The sequence below is a fragment of the Petromyzon marinus genome, chromosome 2, assembly GCF_048934315.1.
Source record: "Petromyzon marinus isolate PM22_M1 ecotype Great Lakes invasive population chromosome 2, UKy_Petmar_22M1.pri1.0, whole genome shotgun sequence".
In the NCBI taxonomy this organism is placed as follows: domain Eukaryota; kingdom Metazoa; phylum Chordata; class Hyperoartia; order Petromyzontiformes; family Petromyzontidae; genus Petromyzon; species Petromyzon marinus.
In genome coordinates, this window is record NC_133668.1 from 14,274,731 (window position 1) to 14,292,262 (window position 17,532).

The 17,532-nt window shown below is 44.9% G+C and overlaps 1 protein-coding gene across 3 annotated transcripts; it reads right to left on the minus strand.

Annotated features, from left to right (window-relative positions):
- Nucleotides 1-3,976: 3,976 nt before the first annotated feature.
- On the minus strand, nucleotides 3,977-16,806 carry LOC116946891 (beta-1,4 N-acetylgalactosaminyltransferase 1-like). 3 transcript variants are annotated; one of them, XM_076070213.1, is made up of 9 exons: nucleotides 16,488-16,806; nucleotides 15,348-15,476; nucleotides 12,088-12,194; nucleotides 11,032-11,069; nucleotides 10,344-10,524; nucleotides 10,139-10,225; nucleotides 9,058-9,746; nucleotides 6,518-6,977; nucleotides 3,977-4,804 (listed from the first exon to the last, which is right to left on the minus strand). In XM_076070213.1, the coding sequence occupies exons 1-9, from the start codon at nucleotides 16,718-16,720 to the stop codon at nucleotides 4,623-4,625; spliced, it is 2,106 nt and encodes a 701-aa protein (XP_075926328.1). In that variant the 5' UTR covers nucleotides 16,721-16,806; the 3' UTR covers nucleotides 3,977-4,622. The 3 variants fall into 3 exon arrangements, with proteins under 3 accessions (XP_075926328.1, XP_075926339.1, XP_075926323.1); XM_076070224.1 differs by lacking the exons at nucleotides 15,348-15,476; nucleotides 16,488-16,806 and having other exon boundaries at nucleotides 6,518-6,740; nucleotides 6,837-6,977; nucleotides 12,088-13,371; XM_076070208.1 differs by lacking the exons at nucleotides 15,348-15,476; nucleotides 16,488-16,806 and having other exon boundaries at nucleotides 12,088-13,371.
- Between the last annotated feature and the right edge of the window lie 726 nt (nucleotides 16,807-17,532).

Consider the following 17,532-nt stretch of genomic DNA (forward strand, 5'->3'; position numbering starts at 1 on the left):
GTTACTAATTAACGTGACAGGAACAGACAGGGTCACGTAATGGTAACATGGGACCTAAGTGGTCGTTAATAATGATAAATGCGACGGGCACTGACAGGGTCGCGTCAGGATAAGCACGGGACCTAAATGGTCGTAAATAGTAATTGGAACAGAGACAGACAGAGCCAAGTGCGGTTAGAGAGGGTTCGGAAAAAGGGGCCTGGCCGAGTCGTGAGGGGGATAAAAGCTGGCATGGACAGGGCTCTGGGCTGCTGTTGTGGGGGAACCAAGGCGCTGTCCTCGCCGTCGTCATCTTGGAGCAGGTCGTCTTCATCATCTTGGATTGGGCACCTTGTAGTCTTGAAAGGCTAGAGTTATATTGTCTCCATGACTACTACGCATCCACTCCTGTGTAGCCAGCCAACGACACAGGAAGCGTAGTGTAGAGTCACAGAAGTTACCCAGGTGTATATAGTAACTCACGGTTGCCCGTTAAGTTATCAGTGAGTCGGTGGACTTTATTCACAATAAATATACATATGTAGTGTTTGACTTTACGCGGACAACTTCTGTCTTTCTTCAAACACCGCTTTATTTACAACATTCAACATGTCCTCCACACTCAACAGTACCCTGGTCACCACGGCTCGCTCACCGTGCTCCGCCCGTCTCGCTCGCCACCTTTGTCTCTCTCCATCTCAGCAACTCCGCACACAGCGTCTTCGCACACAGCGACTTTACACACAGCGTCTTCGCACACAGGGACTTCGCACACAGCAACTTTAGCTCCGCTATCACTACGCTCACTCCACTGCTAGCTATCTCGTTCACTATAACTCTGTTAACTCTGCTGTCTCTTCTCAGCTCCGCTTTGCTCTCTCCACTACTGGCTATCTCGTTCACTATAACTCTGTTAACTCTGCTGTCTCTTCTCAGCTCCGCTTTGCTCTCTCCACTGCTGGCTATTCTCCTCAGCTCCTCCGCACACAGCGTCTTCAACTTCCACCCATCTCCAAGCTCTTCACCATTCAACCACCTCTCAACAACCTCCTCAGTTGACTCCGACACCCGCTCTTATACCCGCTCTCATTACATCCCCAATTAATTAACCCGCGTCTCAACCGACGCTCCGCGTGACCAGCACACCTGTTTCTCGCCAGACTTCTCGACGCCTCTCCAGCCCCAGCAACAGTACCAACCAATCACCGCAATTGTTGATCCTCTGTCTTAATTGGCCCGACCGTTACCTCGTCATTTCAGCCTTTGCACCTGGCTGTCCTAAGATGACCCACACTGTTTACGCCTTCTCCATAGGCTGACACCAGATAAACCACCGGGAAGTCTTGGACTGGGAACGAATGGACCGGCCGACCAACAAAGATTATCATGGAGCCGACGGAGGAAGAAACGGAGTCTACGGGGAAGGTGAAAGCAGCGGATCGAGGAGGGGACTGGCGGCGAAGAGGGACATAATAATAGCACCGGGTGTGGCGATCCCGGCCCAAATCTGTACCTTTGCCGCGGGCGCCCAGGCTCGCCTGCTTCTGCTGCGGCCAGCTTCGACACTTCGCATGGGGATGCCAACATTTTGCTGGGACATCGTTGGAGTCCCTCGCATCCACCTCCTCATCGACAGCCACGGCCCAGCCCAGGCGAGTGGTGATTCACTAGACACCTGACCGCTAAAACCACGTCACGCATCAGGGCCATCGGGTGTTACAGAGACCAAACTCGGGCATGCAGTGGCGAAAACTGGCAGGCCGAGTGGTAAAAGCGGCGGCTGGTTCATCAGGGATAGTCGGGTTTGTACAAGGGGTGGAAGTTGATATGTTAGGGGACACAGGTGCCTTGGCTACTTTTGTATCTGAAGTTATTTTTGAATGTTGCGCTTTAAAAGAAGGGATCGTTGTGGTTCGCCTATGGGGATTGCGTGCATGGCGGCGAATGGGGGGAGTTGGGAAATGTAGAGCAGATAGAAGCCCACTTCAGATTGAAGGGAGATTGAGATGTTCGAGCCAGTAGTGATTTCAGAAACTCTGGCTGTGCCCTGCCTTTTGAGCACGGGGTTTTGTTGAGCAGGATGCCCCTGCAATTTTTTTTTTCCGATCGGGGTTCTGTTCAAATGCTGATCTTGGACTTCCCGTGTCGGTGTGCAGAGCAGAGTGTTTCAGTTCAGGTTATGTTCAGGTAATCTCTAGGGAACCCGCCTGACACGCAGGTAGTGGTCGAATTGTGTTGCAGCAGACAGTTTGACCTGGCGGGCCCAGAGGCAGTGGTCCTCCTTAGCCCATCTGGAGTGGTGGCCCGTGGGCTCACACTGCTCGGCGGTAGTGGTCCCATTGCGTTGCCACGGATGGTTTGACCTGGCGGGCTGGAGGCAGAGGTCCTCCTTGGCCCGTCCAGAGCAATGGGCTGTGGGCTCACACCGCTCGGGGCACTAACACTGTTGAGGGGAGATCAGGAACCATTCCTGCAAGTCCCTAATGTAAGTATGGAACTAGCGATGGTTCAGGCAGGAACAGAGTTAGCCCATGCGATGTTAGCGGGGAGCGACGCGTCCGGCTCCACAGTACGGCTGCCCGTGGCCGTGGTTCTAAATTAACGTGACGGGAACAGACAGGAACACGTATGGGTAACATGAGACCTAAGTGGTCATTAAAATGATTGATGCGACAGGCACTGACAGGGTCGCGTGAGGATAAGCACTCGACCTAAATGGTCGTAAATAGTAATTGGGACAGAGACAGACAGGGCCAGGTGCGGTGAGACAGGGTTCGGGAAAAGGGGCGTGGTCGAGTCGTGAGGGGGATAAAAGCCGGCATGGAACACAACAGCAGCCCAGGGCTCAGGGCTGCTGTTGTGAGAGAACCAAGGAGCTGTCTCGCCGTCGTCATCTTGGAGCAGGTCGTCTTCATCATCTTGGATTGGGCACCTTGTAGTCTTGAAAGGCTAGAGTTATATTGCCTCCGTGACTACTACGCATCCACTCCTGTGTAGCCAGCCAACTACACAGGAAGCGTAGCGTAGAGTCACATAAGTTATCCAGGCATATATATAGTCACTCACGGTTTCTCGTTAAGTTATCAGTGAGTCGGTGTACTTCATTCACAATAAATATATATAAAACTGAACAAGACAGTGTCTCTGAGAGCTACATTACACATTTTTACTTTCGCGATCTAACCCAAAAAACTGTATTATGAAATCAAATATTTTTCCACGATACGTTCTCTCTGTATTTGACAGTGGCCTGCTTCCATATTAATGCCCCTATCTTTCTTATCTTGAGATGAAACTGCCCCTATGCCCGTGTAACATCCATGTCCAATATAAATGTTTCAGCTTTAGGTAAGATAAAGTTGGAGCCCGAATGAGTCTGTTTTTCATTTTGTCCAATACATTTTGCTCTTCTTCTCCCCACTTAAAATGCAGATGTTTCTGCATGATGGGCTCGTGTTATCATTGCAAATTCTGGCAGGAATCTTCTATAAAAAGATGACAATCCTATAAATTTTGATTTAAAGCTTTCGTGTCTGCAGGAATCCATACTCTTTGGTTATTTCGGTAAAGTCATGTAGGTGGAAAAATAATAAATCACGACGTTTCGATCACAACACAAGAAATCGTCATCAGGTGGGACAACCACAGCAGTTTTTCTTGCTGTGGTTGTCCCACCTGATGACGATTGCTTATGTTCGATCGAAACGTCGTGATGTATTATTTTTCTACCTACGTGACTTTACCGAAAAAAACAAAGAGTATGTACTGTATTCAGTTTGAAATCATATTAAAAGCTTTCAATTCATACACGCTTTGTTGAAAGTTAAAGTCTGTGACAAACACATTAACAGGCAACATTTCAGCCTCAAACAAGCAAGGTAATATATTAAGATGCTAATGGATGTTGTCTTTCCCACTCATAGTTATCGAAAAGATTCTGATTTAACGAACAATATTCAATCACATATGCATTAACCCCATCTTGGAACAAGTGTGGTTAAAATAATTAACATCACTTTATTCCATAAGCTTTTCATAACTACATATATAGTACTGAATATAAAAAGCAGGATAAGCCAGGTAGTAAGACAACAAATGATAAGTATTCCCTTTCGCCCACATTATTCCAAAAATACTGTAACATTTAAAAGTAAAACATGGCTCAATTACATTTTTTATTTCAAATTCGCAATTAAAGTAATAAATACCTGCTAGTGGCATAGATTTAAAATAACTCAACAATGCATAATTGTGGTACAATTTGCGATGAGCTGGAGGCTTATCTCACAAGTCAATACATTTACCGTACTGCATTTCAGTACAAACTGAATTATGTAATACACTGCTTGAAAACTATGCAATAGTTATATTCAACTTTGTTAAACTTGTATAAAATGTATATCCACAATAGCTACGAAACATTGTGTAAATTTTCTAAATTACTCAAGATGTGCCAAATAACTTATCAACAGTGTACAATCACAAATGACAGTTCTAAACAATGTTGTATGATCTCGTAATATAAGTAAACTAATTTTGTAATTCAGCATCATAATCTACAGAACAATATTTCCTTTAAATCAATCTCCATGTTGCTCTAAATTGTCATGCCATTCCTTGTGACCATCATCAGAAGGCATGTGTTAGGTTCTGTAACACATAAGGTGATTCTTAAAGAAGAGGGCTCGCATCGTACGACTGCGAGCTTCCTTGGCGTGGCGGTATCTGTTGTACTGTGCCATGTTTCCCTTCTTGGGGGCGTGGTCGATGGAGATGTCCCTGCACGTCCCCACTCTCAGCTTCCCCAGGCCATCGATAAAAAACTCTGTTCAGCAACCGCCAAGAGGAGAAAACACTCAAATTCAGTGTAAAGAGTGCAGCATGGTGACATGATCCACCAGTAGAGTGTGCGCCACTTGTTTACAAATGTTTGAGTCTGGTGGACCCCTGGTTATTGCTGAGGGTGTACAATCATGATATGCTGTGTATGCGCCATCTGCTTCCCAGTGAATGTTAAAGATCCAAGTCGGCCATTGTTTTGGTGTCATATTTTTCAAATTTAAAAAAAATTACCAATTGGTATTACACACAGCAATCATCACCCCATACTGGCAGACCATTTGCAGGTCAGGCGGAAAGTTACCTTGTGCACACAGGGTCAGCTACCACTAGGGGTGCCATTTGAAATGTTTGAGATGAGATGTGATTAAGTAGTTTTTCGTATGCAATGCACACTTAAGACGTTCAGCATATAGGATTCTATATCAAAAAACAATATATTCGTTATTACTATGGACCATGTAGCAAGTTATATGGCCTTCATATTCTTTGGTTCTTTCGGTAAAGTCACGTAGATAGAAGAAGAAAAATAATAAGAAAATAAAGTGAATAAAAATAAAATAAAAATTATAAAAATAATACAAAACAAAAAAAACACTAATGTAGACTGTAGCCAGGCTACTGTAGCCAGGCTACAGTCTACATTATAGACTGCCAGTACACTCACCCAGCTTAAGAACCATTGCTACAGCCTACATTATAGACTGCCAGTACACTCACCCAGCTTAAGAACCATTGCTACAGCCAACATTATAGACTGCCAGTACACTCACCCAGCTTAAGAACCATTGCTACAGCCTACATTATAGACTGTCAGTACACTCACCAACCTTAATAACCAGGCTACAGTCTACATGAGTGTTTTTTTTGTTTTTTATTATTTTATTTTTTATTTGTATTCACTTTCTTTTTTATTATTTTTCTATCTACGTGACTTTACCGAATGAACCAAAGAATAAGAATTCCTGCAGTCACGAAAGTTTGAAGTCAAAATTTAAGTTATATGGCCCTTGTGCTTCAGAAAAATGTTCACTTTATGATTTATTGGTTAATATGGAATCTTATTTATATGATGTTCCCGCTGATTTCGACTTTGCTGTATTCTGCATTATAATGAACATATCAGAGGATGATTGACTAAAAAAGTAAATGAGCCTTGTGTTTTTTTCCCTGCTCCCCTTCCCCCTCCTGCTTCTGTCTCATGGTGGGACTGACTGTAGCTATGAAATCATTGCCGAGCCATAGAGAAATGCAGATTTGATTTTAAAAAATCACAATTGTAAAAATCCAGACAATACAATTCTATACACACATCCAACTGGAAAAGCAATACATTTCTCGATTGAGAAAAAAAAAACAATCAAAAATATATTCGGGCATAGTCAGTACAAAAATAAAAAGAACAAGAAAACAAGGATTAAAAGACCCAACAAAAAACTATGCTAGGTACAAGCAGAACACTGAGGGTCCTGGATCATTCGTTGTAATATGTACAACAATACGCACATTTTATTCTGTGATGAACAGAAATATTAGTTTTTATGAACGAAGAAAAATCACATCTTATACATTGATTAAATGGTATCCAGATCATAATATCTCAGTAGTTCTTACATGAAGGCAACATTAACATTCCACAGCAGTGAACTTGAATAGACAATGACCACTCGTGAATGTTAGTTCACCAGAGTGTACGTACCGGGGTGACCGATGCGACTAAACTGGGGATCGAAACTGACGCTGCGCATGTTCTCGGTGCGTGCCAGGAAGAAGTTCACCACCATGTCTACCAGGGAACAGGTCGGGAAGCCGTCCAGTCGACGGTAAGTGCTCATCGTGCGGTACAAGCAGTCTCCATCCGAGTCTCCAGGCACCACCTTGAACACGTGCTGAAAGGCGTTCTGGCTCACAACGCCACCCACCTTGCCAACGCAGTAAAAAAACACAATCATTACCAAAGTTGCGTTCATTTGACCCTGTGACCCTTCACACATCACTGTGAGTCGAAGCAGACGCACCACATCCAGGGAACTCTTCTCCAGCACCTCCACCATGCGTTCCAGCTTCGTATTCTCCGAGAAGAGGAAGTCGTCATCCACCCACAGCAGGTACTTGGTCATCACCTGGGAGATGGCGAGGTTCCTGCCAGCAAACCAGCCCTGCACATAGGACCGCAGAGTGGACGCTTTAAGAGACGATGTTTGACACTGCTTATTGAATCGGATTTTTCTATTGTGTGAATTATCCTAATCTCCATGAACTTGGCAATAAAACAATTAATAGGATCAGTCCTGCAATTATTGCTCGCTCATGCCACAGCTGGTAGAAAAGCCTCCACTACAGGGAGCTTGAAATGGTGTTTCTCTTGTTGGTCATAATTTCAGCTCATCATCCATAAAGTAAAACTTTGATGTCATCCTTGAGTCTGCTCTGTCATTTGAAGCGCATGTGAAAAGCGTCACTAAGAGACCATACTTTCATCTTATAAATGTTGCCTGCACGAGATATTGGTTCTTGTGTAGTGGGTTCACGGGACACGGAGACGGTGGAGTAGAGGCAGCACTGTTTATTCAAGCTTAACAAGGGTTACACTGGAAGGGGTAACGGCCCCTTCACCCGTATACACGCTGGGACATCCCCTAGGCTATCTAGCCTAATTCCTGTACTCCCAGTTCCTCCGCTACAGGTGCTAGAGGAGGCTATCTGATCTGGCCCTGGTCAAAGCACAGATCACGGCACCCCACCAACCAGACCGACCCTTAAAAGGGCTCTGGCTATGAGGCTCTGGGGCCGCACCCACCGGCTTACCCTGCCGGCCCTCAAAAGGACAGCAGTCAGGGAAGTCCCAGGGTCTATCTAGCCGGCCTTCCTTCTTCACTGGTTCTTCATTATTGGCCCCAACACACTGCCCCGAGCTCTCTGGCTCCCCACCCTTTATACCCATACACCACTGAGGGCAGGGCTATAGCGGACGTGGTTGTAGCCACCATGGTGTGACTGTGTGTTACCTTCCGACAACACCCCTACATATGCATTCATCTTGACGAGAATCAATTATTGCAGTGCCCCCTTGTCAGACATGCTTGCAATTTGTTCATAATGCAGCAGCCCGCGTTCTATCTAGAACTGCTGCATCTGAACGTATCACGCCTCGTCTGGCATTGGATCTCAGTGAAGCTTTGAATCCATTTTAAGATCTTGTTACCTATAACGGACTGAATGGCCTTGCACCCACCTAACTGTGGGATCTATTGCATTGCTATGTTCCATCTCGCCCTGTGCATTCCATGCATTCTGGTGTTCTCTACAACCCGAGGACAATGTTTTATTCCAAGGGGAACCGGACCCTCTGCTGTGTGGCTGCCCAACTGTGTATGTCCTCCCCAGCTATATCCGTGACAAGGGCACTGTACATGTTTTAAAATCACGATTGCAAACTAATTTCTATACGATCATTTCTGGAGGAATGACCAATGACTTCGTGCAATATGTTTACCTTCACTCTATTGCCTTGGACTATATTTAAAAATGTTATGGAATCATCTTCTTGGTTCTTTCGGTAAAGTCACGTAGAATGGACCTTCAAGCTCTGTCTTCTGGACAGACCTGTTTCTTCACCTGAAGAAGGCCACTTGTGTTGTGGCCAAAACGTCGTGAGAATTTTATTTTATTATGTTTTAGTTTTATTATTTAATTTCCATTCTACGTGACTTTACCAAAAGAACCAAGAAGATGAATCCCTGCAGTCACGAAAGCTTTAAATCGAAATGTTATGGAATGTTGACATGTTCACATGTACAGCACTTTTTTGAAAGTCCCTTATGAAGATAAATAATTAAATTAAAGGTGCTATATACTTTCTTTTTTCATATTTTTGTGGCCGACTCTTCCATGGTGTAAAGACGTATTGGAAGAAGTAGAAGTACCCACACTTTAACCTACCACACACGAACTGCTAATCAATTGTTGTGTACCCATTTATCCTGTTAGATGACTAGAGGCAAAGGGATGTAAGAAACCTGACCATTATTTCAACTGCAGAGCTGGACGATGGAACCACCGACCTCTAGTTTGCGAGTCCATTGTGCTAACGTTATACCCTTATAGAATCCCCAACTTGAATATGTGCACTGGAAATCGAGAACTTTGGAGAAGGGAATGGTGGCTATTCATTTTAAATACATTTTGCTGTCGTAGTTCATGAATAAAGCCGACTGCGCATTGAAAATCGGTGCTGACCTTCCCATAAGGCATAATGTACTGCTCCACGCCTGGCTCGTGGAGCATCTCGATGTGCTCAGAGTCGTCCGCCACGATGATGGTGATGTCTGGGTAGAATCTCCGGATGCTGGCGATGAGCCCCTTCAGCTTGTCATAACGCAAGAATGTCTTGGTCACCACCGTCACCAGATTGCTGATTTTACCATCTGCCAGGCCAGAAAAAATTATCTGTAAATCCCAGCCCTGATTATATATTTGAAACGTTAGCATGATAAAACGTGTTTTAATGGCTGTAACAAGTGTCGAGGAGTGAAATACGCAGTGTGCACAGTTAACCCACAGCAACTGAGGGAAAACAGTTGCGCATGTGCAACATGAAGGTTGCACAGACAAACCGCCAGTTGTTAAGGGGCGAAGCAGGTGCAAACGGGTTCGACCGGTTGTGCACGTTGTGACCGAAGGTGTTGCCAGGGAGACGGGAGATAAGGGTTGATTGATGGGCCAACAGGCGCCGGCCTGGCGAGAGCTTAAAGAGACACACGAGAGGTCTCGGATAATTAGCAGAGGGATATAAGGGTGTGTGCGTGAGCGGAGAGAGAGTTGTTGCCGGGAACAAGAGTGAAGACATCTCGCCGCTGCCGCTCCAGCCGTCAACGGGACCTCAACCCTCACGCCGTCGCCGGGTGGGTGTTGGCTGATCCCCCCGCCTGGGGACAGACGGGTGAGCGGGTCTGAGGGAGCATAGGTGAGGGCAGCGATGGAGATGTAGAGTTGCTGTGTGCGGAGATGCTGTGTGCAAAGACGCTGTGTGCGGAGACGCTGTGTGCGGAGACACTGTGTGCGGAGTCACTGAGGACAGAGCTGCTGAGTGCAGGATTAGTGAGGTGGAAGGTAGATAAGAGTGGGGAGAATTTAAACATAAGTGACCACATAGATAGTTATAGGAGTGCCTACAACTGGTGCAAGAATAGGTGAATAGGTGAATAAAGTATAAGCAGGTGACTTGTTACAACATGAGTGAGTAATTTTTGAAGACACTACACAAGTGCATTCAGTAATTCATGCTCACTTATCGTAATGTTTCCTTAACAAATCTCACCAGAACCTGGGTCGTAGAGCCTGGGCAAGGTCTGGTGTGCTACAACGATCGGTATGTCAGCTCTGTGTTTCCCGCTCTCCAACTGCACTGTGAACAGAGACACCGGAAAAGAGAGCAGCGCTCAAGTCAGCAGAGCGTGCCGGCACGTGCGGTCCACGGTGCCGTGGTTGGACGATCACGCTGGGCATGTCGCTTCTCGCCATACCCATCTCGGAGGTGCCCGGCTGATACACCGTGTTGGTGTACGTGACCGTGCGCAGCTGCAGGTTAAGGTTCTCCAGGTGGGGGCTGCTCAGGGAGAGGCGCGACTCGCCCAGCCCCTCTAATGTCACCTCTCCCACCTCCGCCACCGTGTCCAGCACCCCCAGCTTCGCGGACAGCGTCACCTGTGGGGGACAGAGAAGCGTTGTCTCAGGAACACTGAAACAAAAACCCAGAAATTGGTGCAGCTCCGATTGCAAACGTATAACAATCTCAAATAAATCAGCATGGATCATTCATCTCGTGCCATTCCTTGCAATAGCATACTTGCTGAACTCGGTGTCAGATTCCATTGAAATAAGCAAGTTTGCTGACATATGTGTGGTCTTTCTCCACAAATCCTGGTTATTTCTCACGCATCAAAATAATTAAAAGCGATTATAATCACTGATAATTATCAGTCACTGCTAGATGAAGTCTAGAAATTGGACATAGAAGGGTCCAAATAGATGAGTTAAAAATGAAATTGACTCGATTCTCATTCGATTCTCAAGGGGAAGAGGCGGCTTGGAGAGAAGACGAAGTTCGAGCATCAAGAACCGAAGCCCAGGCATAAAAATAGTGTTGGTGTCCACAATAAAGGCTCTTAGTAAAACAAGGACGTGTGTCGGAGTTACTACATATGTACTGACCGTGTATATGTCTCTTTTATCTGCATACAAACTTAAACCTACGGAATACAAGATGATAAAAATAGACACAATGCAAAAAGTTAGTATGATTAATAATTGACTGTGATTGCAATAATGCCATTCAAGGTGAAATGTATATTCATTGTGTCCTGCAATTTATGAAATCCCGGTTTGACACTTATGTACTGCCTTTTTTATTCTTAAATCCTCATGACTAGAAGTGTGTCTGCTTCTCAGATATCTACAATTTTGGCAGTCAGAACCCAGGACTGAGTACAATATGCTACACTTCTCCGATGTGAAGAAAGGATATTTTTGGTGTGACATTACTCCTATAAAGCAGTTTCCCAATTGTTTAGATAATCCAGGAATCCATAGAAGAGTACAAAAGCCGTACTTTGTTTGTTAGTTGAAGTCGCTGTTATTGTTGGTTTTGGATTCAAATGGATTGCCAAACCGGCAATGAATATCTAAAACTAGAATCAAGTTTGGATTTTTTATTCACAAAACGTCAACTTTTCTTGACAAACTTCTCTTGAATATTGTATTTCATTTAATTTCAGCTATTACAATAGCAAAATAATAATTTTCTAATTAAAATGCTGTACAAGTGACTTTACCGAAAGAACCAAAGAAGAAGTGACAACTTGATTTGTTTGGCTATGTCGGTGGTTTAGGGTTAACCAACCAATTGTGGTGGGTTGGCTCAGTTTTTGGGGTTATCGGTTCTAAAAGGTCACCTGGAGATACTCCAAAATCCCCAAACCCAATATTCATTGAAAGGGAGTCCATGGGCTCAGAAAAACCAAACAGCCATCGATGAACACAAGAAATAGTCCAGTCACAGCTTGGTTTTCTCGATATTTAGTCTCAACCTCGGCTCCTGAATTGTCACTATCCAAATATAAATATTACATTATTAAGGCGGCTTGGGGAGGCTTTCATCGAGCATTTAATTGAACACGGTGGACAATGAAGATTATCAGGTAATTGTACAATTACGTAAACTTTCTTCATGTTCCCATTAAATTATTTGTAGTGTTTCGTACCTCTCACCCGGTATTAGGATGGTCTTTGTTGGCGGCACTTGCAGTCCCTGGGTCGGGTAGGAGAGTGGCGAGTTGGGACGAGCCACCAGGATCTTCTTCAGAACAGGATCCTGCCTGTGGGGACAAATCGTTTTTTTACAAATTGCTGACAATAGGTCCAAAGGAACAAAATGCTGCGGCCTGCAACAAACAGCACTATCAGTGTTGCTATTGACGAGCATGAATACATTTCTTGGTTTCAGTAAGTTGATAAGAGCTTCGGAAAAGAGACAACAGCAGGAAATTCCGCAGATGAGTAGTGCGAGGAAAAATGCAGTGGTATGACCTCCAGGATGGTGATTGAACACAATATATGGATTAAATAAAACAGCCAATCTCGTAGACCGAGTATTCAACATGGGAGGAGATATTAATGAGTGAAGTTCACGGGAACAGTAACCATGGCAGTAGTGATAAAAGAGTGATAAGAAGGTGACTGACCACTGGTGAGTGCAGTGTATTAGTGAGTGCTGGATCATCAATCAACCTGACTACTTTATATTGAATTGCTCCACCCCAGAATGGCACAGTACAGGGGCGGCATGTTCGCATAGGCGAACTAGGTGGTCGCCTATGGCACCAAGTTAAGAAGGGCGTCAAATTCGAGTAAAAATTACAAATAAAATAACGAATGCCATTTTTTGAATTCCCGTGCGGGTACAGAGGGGATATTATAATTAATTTCTCAACATTTCTGAGAATGTATTGGTTGAACAGACGGACAAACCGAATAATTATGCCTCTATTTCAAAATATACGCTTAAAAACATGAAACTGAAAATAGGGGCAAAATGTTTACCAGTTTACCAAAAACCTCAGCCTAGATCTGCCCTTGGGGTTTGGGGGTGGGGGCGCCGATTGCATGTTTCGCCGAGAGCGCCTGTCAGTTAGTCTAGGGCCGCCCCTGCAACAGTTATAAGTTTTGACCAGTGACTTGATTTGCAACATTTAAAAAAAACAGAGCTATAAAATAAACAGGGGATAGATTTGAGTAGCCACATTAGTGCAGCAGTGGACTAGCAATCTTCATGGGTTTCATTTCACAAACCCCCCCACAATGGTGTTAGACATACCAAACAATACGCAGAACTATTCAGCATAGCCGCAAAAAACCTACACAGTCTAATGAAATTGAAATGATAGCCATTATTTTGTTCATGTTTGTACAACAAAAGGCCGATGTTGCCACACCTCACCATTACTCTCTTCATTCTAAATGCTATAGCTGTTTTAGTTGACACTTCAGACTTGTTTTATTGCGAGGAACCTTGCACGTTTTTTGTACAGTACGGGGGAATGTTGCTATATCTAATCCCAATTGAGTAATTTGCAGATATTTTTTCAGCATTGGCATGTTTCTCCAATACCAGTTATATTGTGTGCATTTCTAATCGTGGAAGAAAACCACAGAACTCAGAGAAAACACATGTAGGAAAGCAGAACATACAAACTCTAAGCAGAAAGGTGCCCGAGCTTGGAATTGAACCCAGGATTTCCTTGCTGTGAGGCACAGGTGTTACCACTGTGGCACCCACAGTTTGTTTTCATGATGATAGTGTACAAATTATTTAAAAGTGATGAAATTCACTTCCGGTGACGTCATGCTGGAGTGAGCTGCTCTTTCGAGTGACCTCACCAACCACTGCATGTAAGTGACTTGAAGCACCTTTTTATTTTTACTAATATTTTTCTTTTTTACTCTCGACGTCAGACCCACAAGAGGGGGTCCTAGAAAGAGACAATTGAACCCTCTCTTTATCCGCTAAACATCATAGATGGTAAAGGAGCAGCAGGAAACAGGGTAGGCTTGGGCCTTGGTGGATCCTCGGGACCAACATGATATCCACCCATCGTGTCCCCCCGCCCGCACCACCTCCGCAACTCCACACAACTTCACTCACCCCCTCTCCCCATATCACGGCCTCTCTTACCCCACGCATCACCATCCCACTCACCTTTCTCGCCACTACCCCACCCGCCATAGACCTCCATTATTTTTCATTGCAGAGTTTGATTAGATTCTTGTGTTGGGAGAGCACTCTGTAAAGGGAGTGCAAGGGGCTTTGTTTTTTGGTATGGGATTGTAACCTTTTCGGTCGGTTTGGTAATTTCGGTTAATTCGCGTTGCCCCCCATACATCCTCCCCTCCCCCCCCCTGTCTGGGATGCCCTTAAAGCTACCCTCAGGGGCAATTTAATCTCAGAAGGGGCCTCGAGGAAGAAATAAAAGGTTAGTACCATCCTAGAGATGGAGGAGAAACTGAATGAGAAACATCGCCTTTTCAAATCAACACAATCTCGTGCGGTCCAAGGGGATGTCAATAGACTAAAATTGGAACTAGACAAGGTGTTAAATGACCAAACCTCCCTATTTATGAGGACCAAAATTCCGTTTCACGACTGCTCTCCCTCCACGACCAAGCTCTCTCAACGACCAAGCTCATAGCCCAGCTGGTCAAGCGCAAGCAAACTCGTAACCACATTGCTGGGATCAAGGATGCCAATGGGCGCCTCAGGACGAGGGCAGCGGAGATTCATATGAAGTTCTGCAGCTTCTACTGGCACCTTTACCGGTCAGACCTTTCATCGAGCCCTCATATAGAGAAATTCCTACTTGAGACTCCCCTACCCCATATCTACCCAGATTGGAGGGAAGCTATGGAAGCCCCGATCTGGCTCCCCGAACATTTCGGTTAGAAAGACAATCCTGAGCTCTTGGAAGAATCACGGGGCCCCATAATTCACCTTCTGGCATAACTCCCTATTTGCCCTAGCAGCTTGAGAACACTTGAGTCTGAAGCTGAGGAATAGGGAAGCAGATTTCACCCAGATCTGGGGCCTCCTCGTGAATGCCACTCCAGAGACCCTGAGTTTATTTGATTGAACGTAAAATGAGACCGACTTCCCTCCCCTCCTCCCCCTCTTTTCCCCTTCCTTTCCCCTTCCTTCCCCAAAGAAAAGGGATCTGACGCACATACCACATAATGCTACACGTCCGTGTTGGGCGTCTGTCCCAGCCGCCTATCCCACAATGCACCACTCACCTGTCATGGAAGTTGTACAATACAAATAATTGACAAAAAAAGTGATAAAGTTCTGGAAGAAACAATATTGGAAAGAGATCTAGAAGCAGAAAAATGCCGTTTGAAGAATTGATCAGTACAATGAAAATACAAGCTCCAGACCAGGCAGGATGGAGGGATTTGGGGGGTGTTACATCGCAGCATACCTCTGTAAGAATTCTTGCATTTCCTTCCATCTCCTTTGGCGCGTGCCTTCCACTTCAGAGGGCGAGAACCATTTCTCTAGCTGTAGGGCGTTCCGACCCTCACAGGAGCACGAACCAGAAGGCAGCAACCTACACACCACCACGATGCCATTACCCACCTGGAACATGATGACTGATTCCCACAATTACGTTTCTCAATACAAACATTACACCAGCGAGTAGTGGACCCATGTTGCCAATTTCCTGGCACAACATGCTGCATCTCCTCGTTTTCGGGTGCACGTGACTTTCACGTGGTTTATTAACATTTAGATTGAATAAATAATGCATCTTCAGTGCTGGCCCACTATCGGAAGAGTATTGGGCTTGCATTCTATCCACGTGGTGGAACACTAATCTGTCGTCCAGTCTGACCAACGTGGCACACAATCACACGTAACATATGACAATGCTGGAAGTCGAACATAAACTGGTGTTAAAGTATATACATTCTGGTAGTTTAACATCCACTAGTGTTAACATATGTTGTATCTTATTTCCAGTACCAAATCATATTTTGTTTATTGCTGGAATTCATGATACCAGCAATAAAAGTTAGTTTTATGATTGTAACAGTAACAGGTTCTTTGTCGTCTATGTTATTTATTTTTCTTTTTGCTCCGTATGCAATGTTTACTCCACGCATTACACTGTAACGCACCTGTTAAGTGTTCACCTACACATGTTACATAAAACTATGAAACCAGAGGCGGAGTTTGTCACCCCACTAAAGCTGGAGCCATAAACGCCCTGATACTAATCATTGGGCCTTTTCACAAGCACAAACTTCATAGCAATAACAATGAATGTTGCCATAACTGCCAGGTGAGAGGACATCTCGGCATAACGTGTTGACTTCGGTTTGTTCCACGGAGATTAAGTGGAGGTATAAGCTTCACCACGACAACAATGCCTCGAGTTCTAGCTAGACATTTTGGCCACAAGCCCCCCTCTCCCACCCTCCCATCACCCCCAATGTGTGGCCAATCGCAACTGCTTGTTTCGTTTGCAAGAATTCAGCTCCACGTTCGGGTGGTGCCCCTTATCGGAAAAAAAGCCGCCCTGCCCGCAACCGCCCTTTGCTATGGCACTGAGACTCACCGCTGCACGCTGGGCTTGAGGCGGTAGTGGACTTCTGTGTCGTGAGGGAACAACTGAGTGTGGTCCGAGAGGTTCATCGGGAACGACTGCTCGTACCACCGCTGTCCGGTAAATTCCAAGGACTTCACGCTCGGCAACTTGGCAATGTGCAAGTATTTGTACAAGAGCAGCACGAAGATCACAGACAGCAGTGCCGCAACAGGGAGCATGCTCAAGAGCGTGAGCTTCTTCATGCTACATGTGGAGGGGTAAAACAAGGATTAAGATCATATGACACCTATGTATGTATGTTGAACTTATTTTACACAGTACTTAGCCAACCGTGCTAATCGGAGGTGTGACCGAAGGTTGTGTGTGGCCCATGGGATGTGTAAAAAATGCTTTGATTTTGAATGTGGAGAGACACATTTGAAGGCATGCTTATTATTTTGATGTAACAGAGCATTAACTTGCATTGATCAGATACAAAAACTTAACACACTGAGTTCTATGCTGTTTTGCTTTGAGAAAAGTGTTATTGACGAATGAGCTGAGTTATTATTTGTGCACAGAAAGTGTACCATTGAAAAATAACTGTATTTTTCAAAGTAAACCTGGAAAGCAAAGCACGTGCTCTATACACGTCAGCTAAACGGTGAGGATATTGTGATGATTCTAATTGGTGAAGTGATTATTTCTCATTGATTTTGATCTCTTCTCACAGGAACTACTAAAAACTGGATTTGACCTCTTAGAGAATTAGGAATTGGAGACAAATTTGCAATTGTATAAAGGCGTCAAATATGGAGAGGGAGTCATACTCTTTGGTTCTTTCGGTAAAGTCACGTAGGTAGAAATAAAATAAAATAAAACAAATCATGACGTTTCGATCGCAACACAAGCGATCTTCATCAGGTGGGACAACCACAGCAAGAAAATGCTGAAGTCGGCGGGAGAGCTGCCGTGACAAGAGGTTATATAGGTGAGAAAGGGGGGAGAGAGAGGGGGGTGTGGAGTACGGGGAGGGGGGGGGGCGTGAGCGCTCGGGGAAGAGGACGTGAGGCTG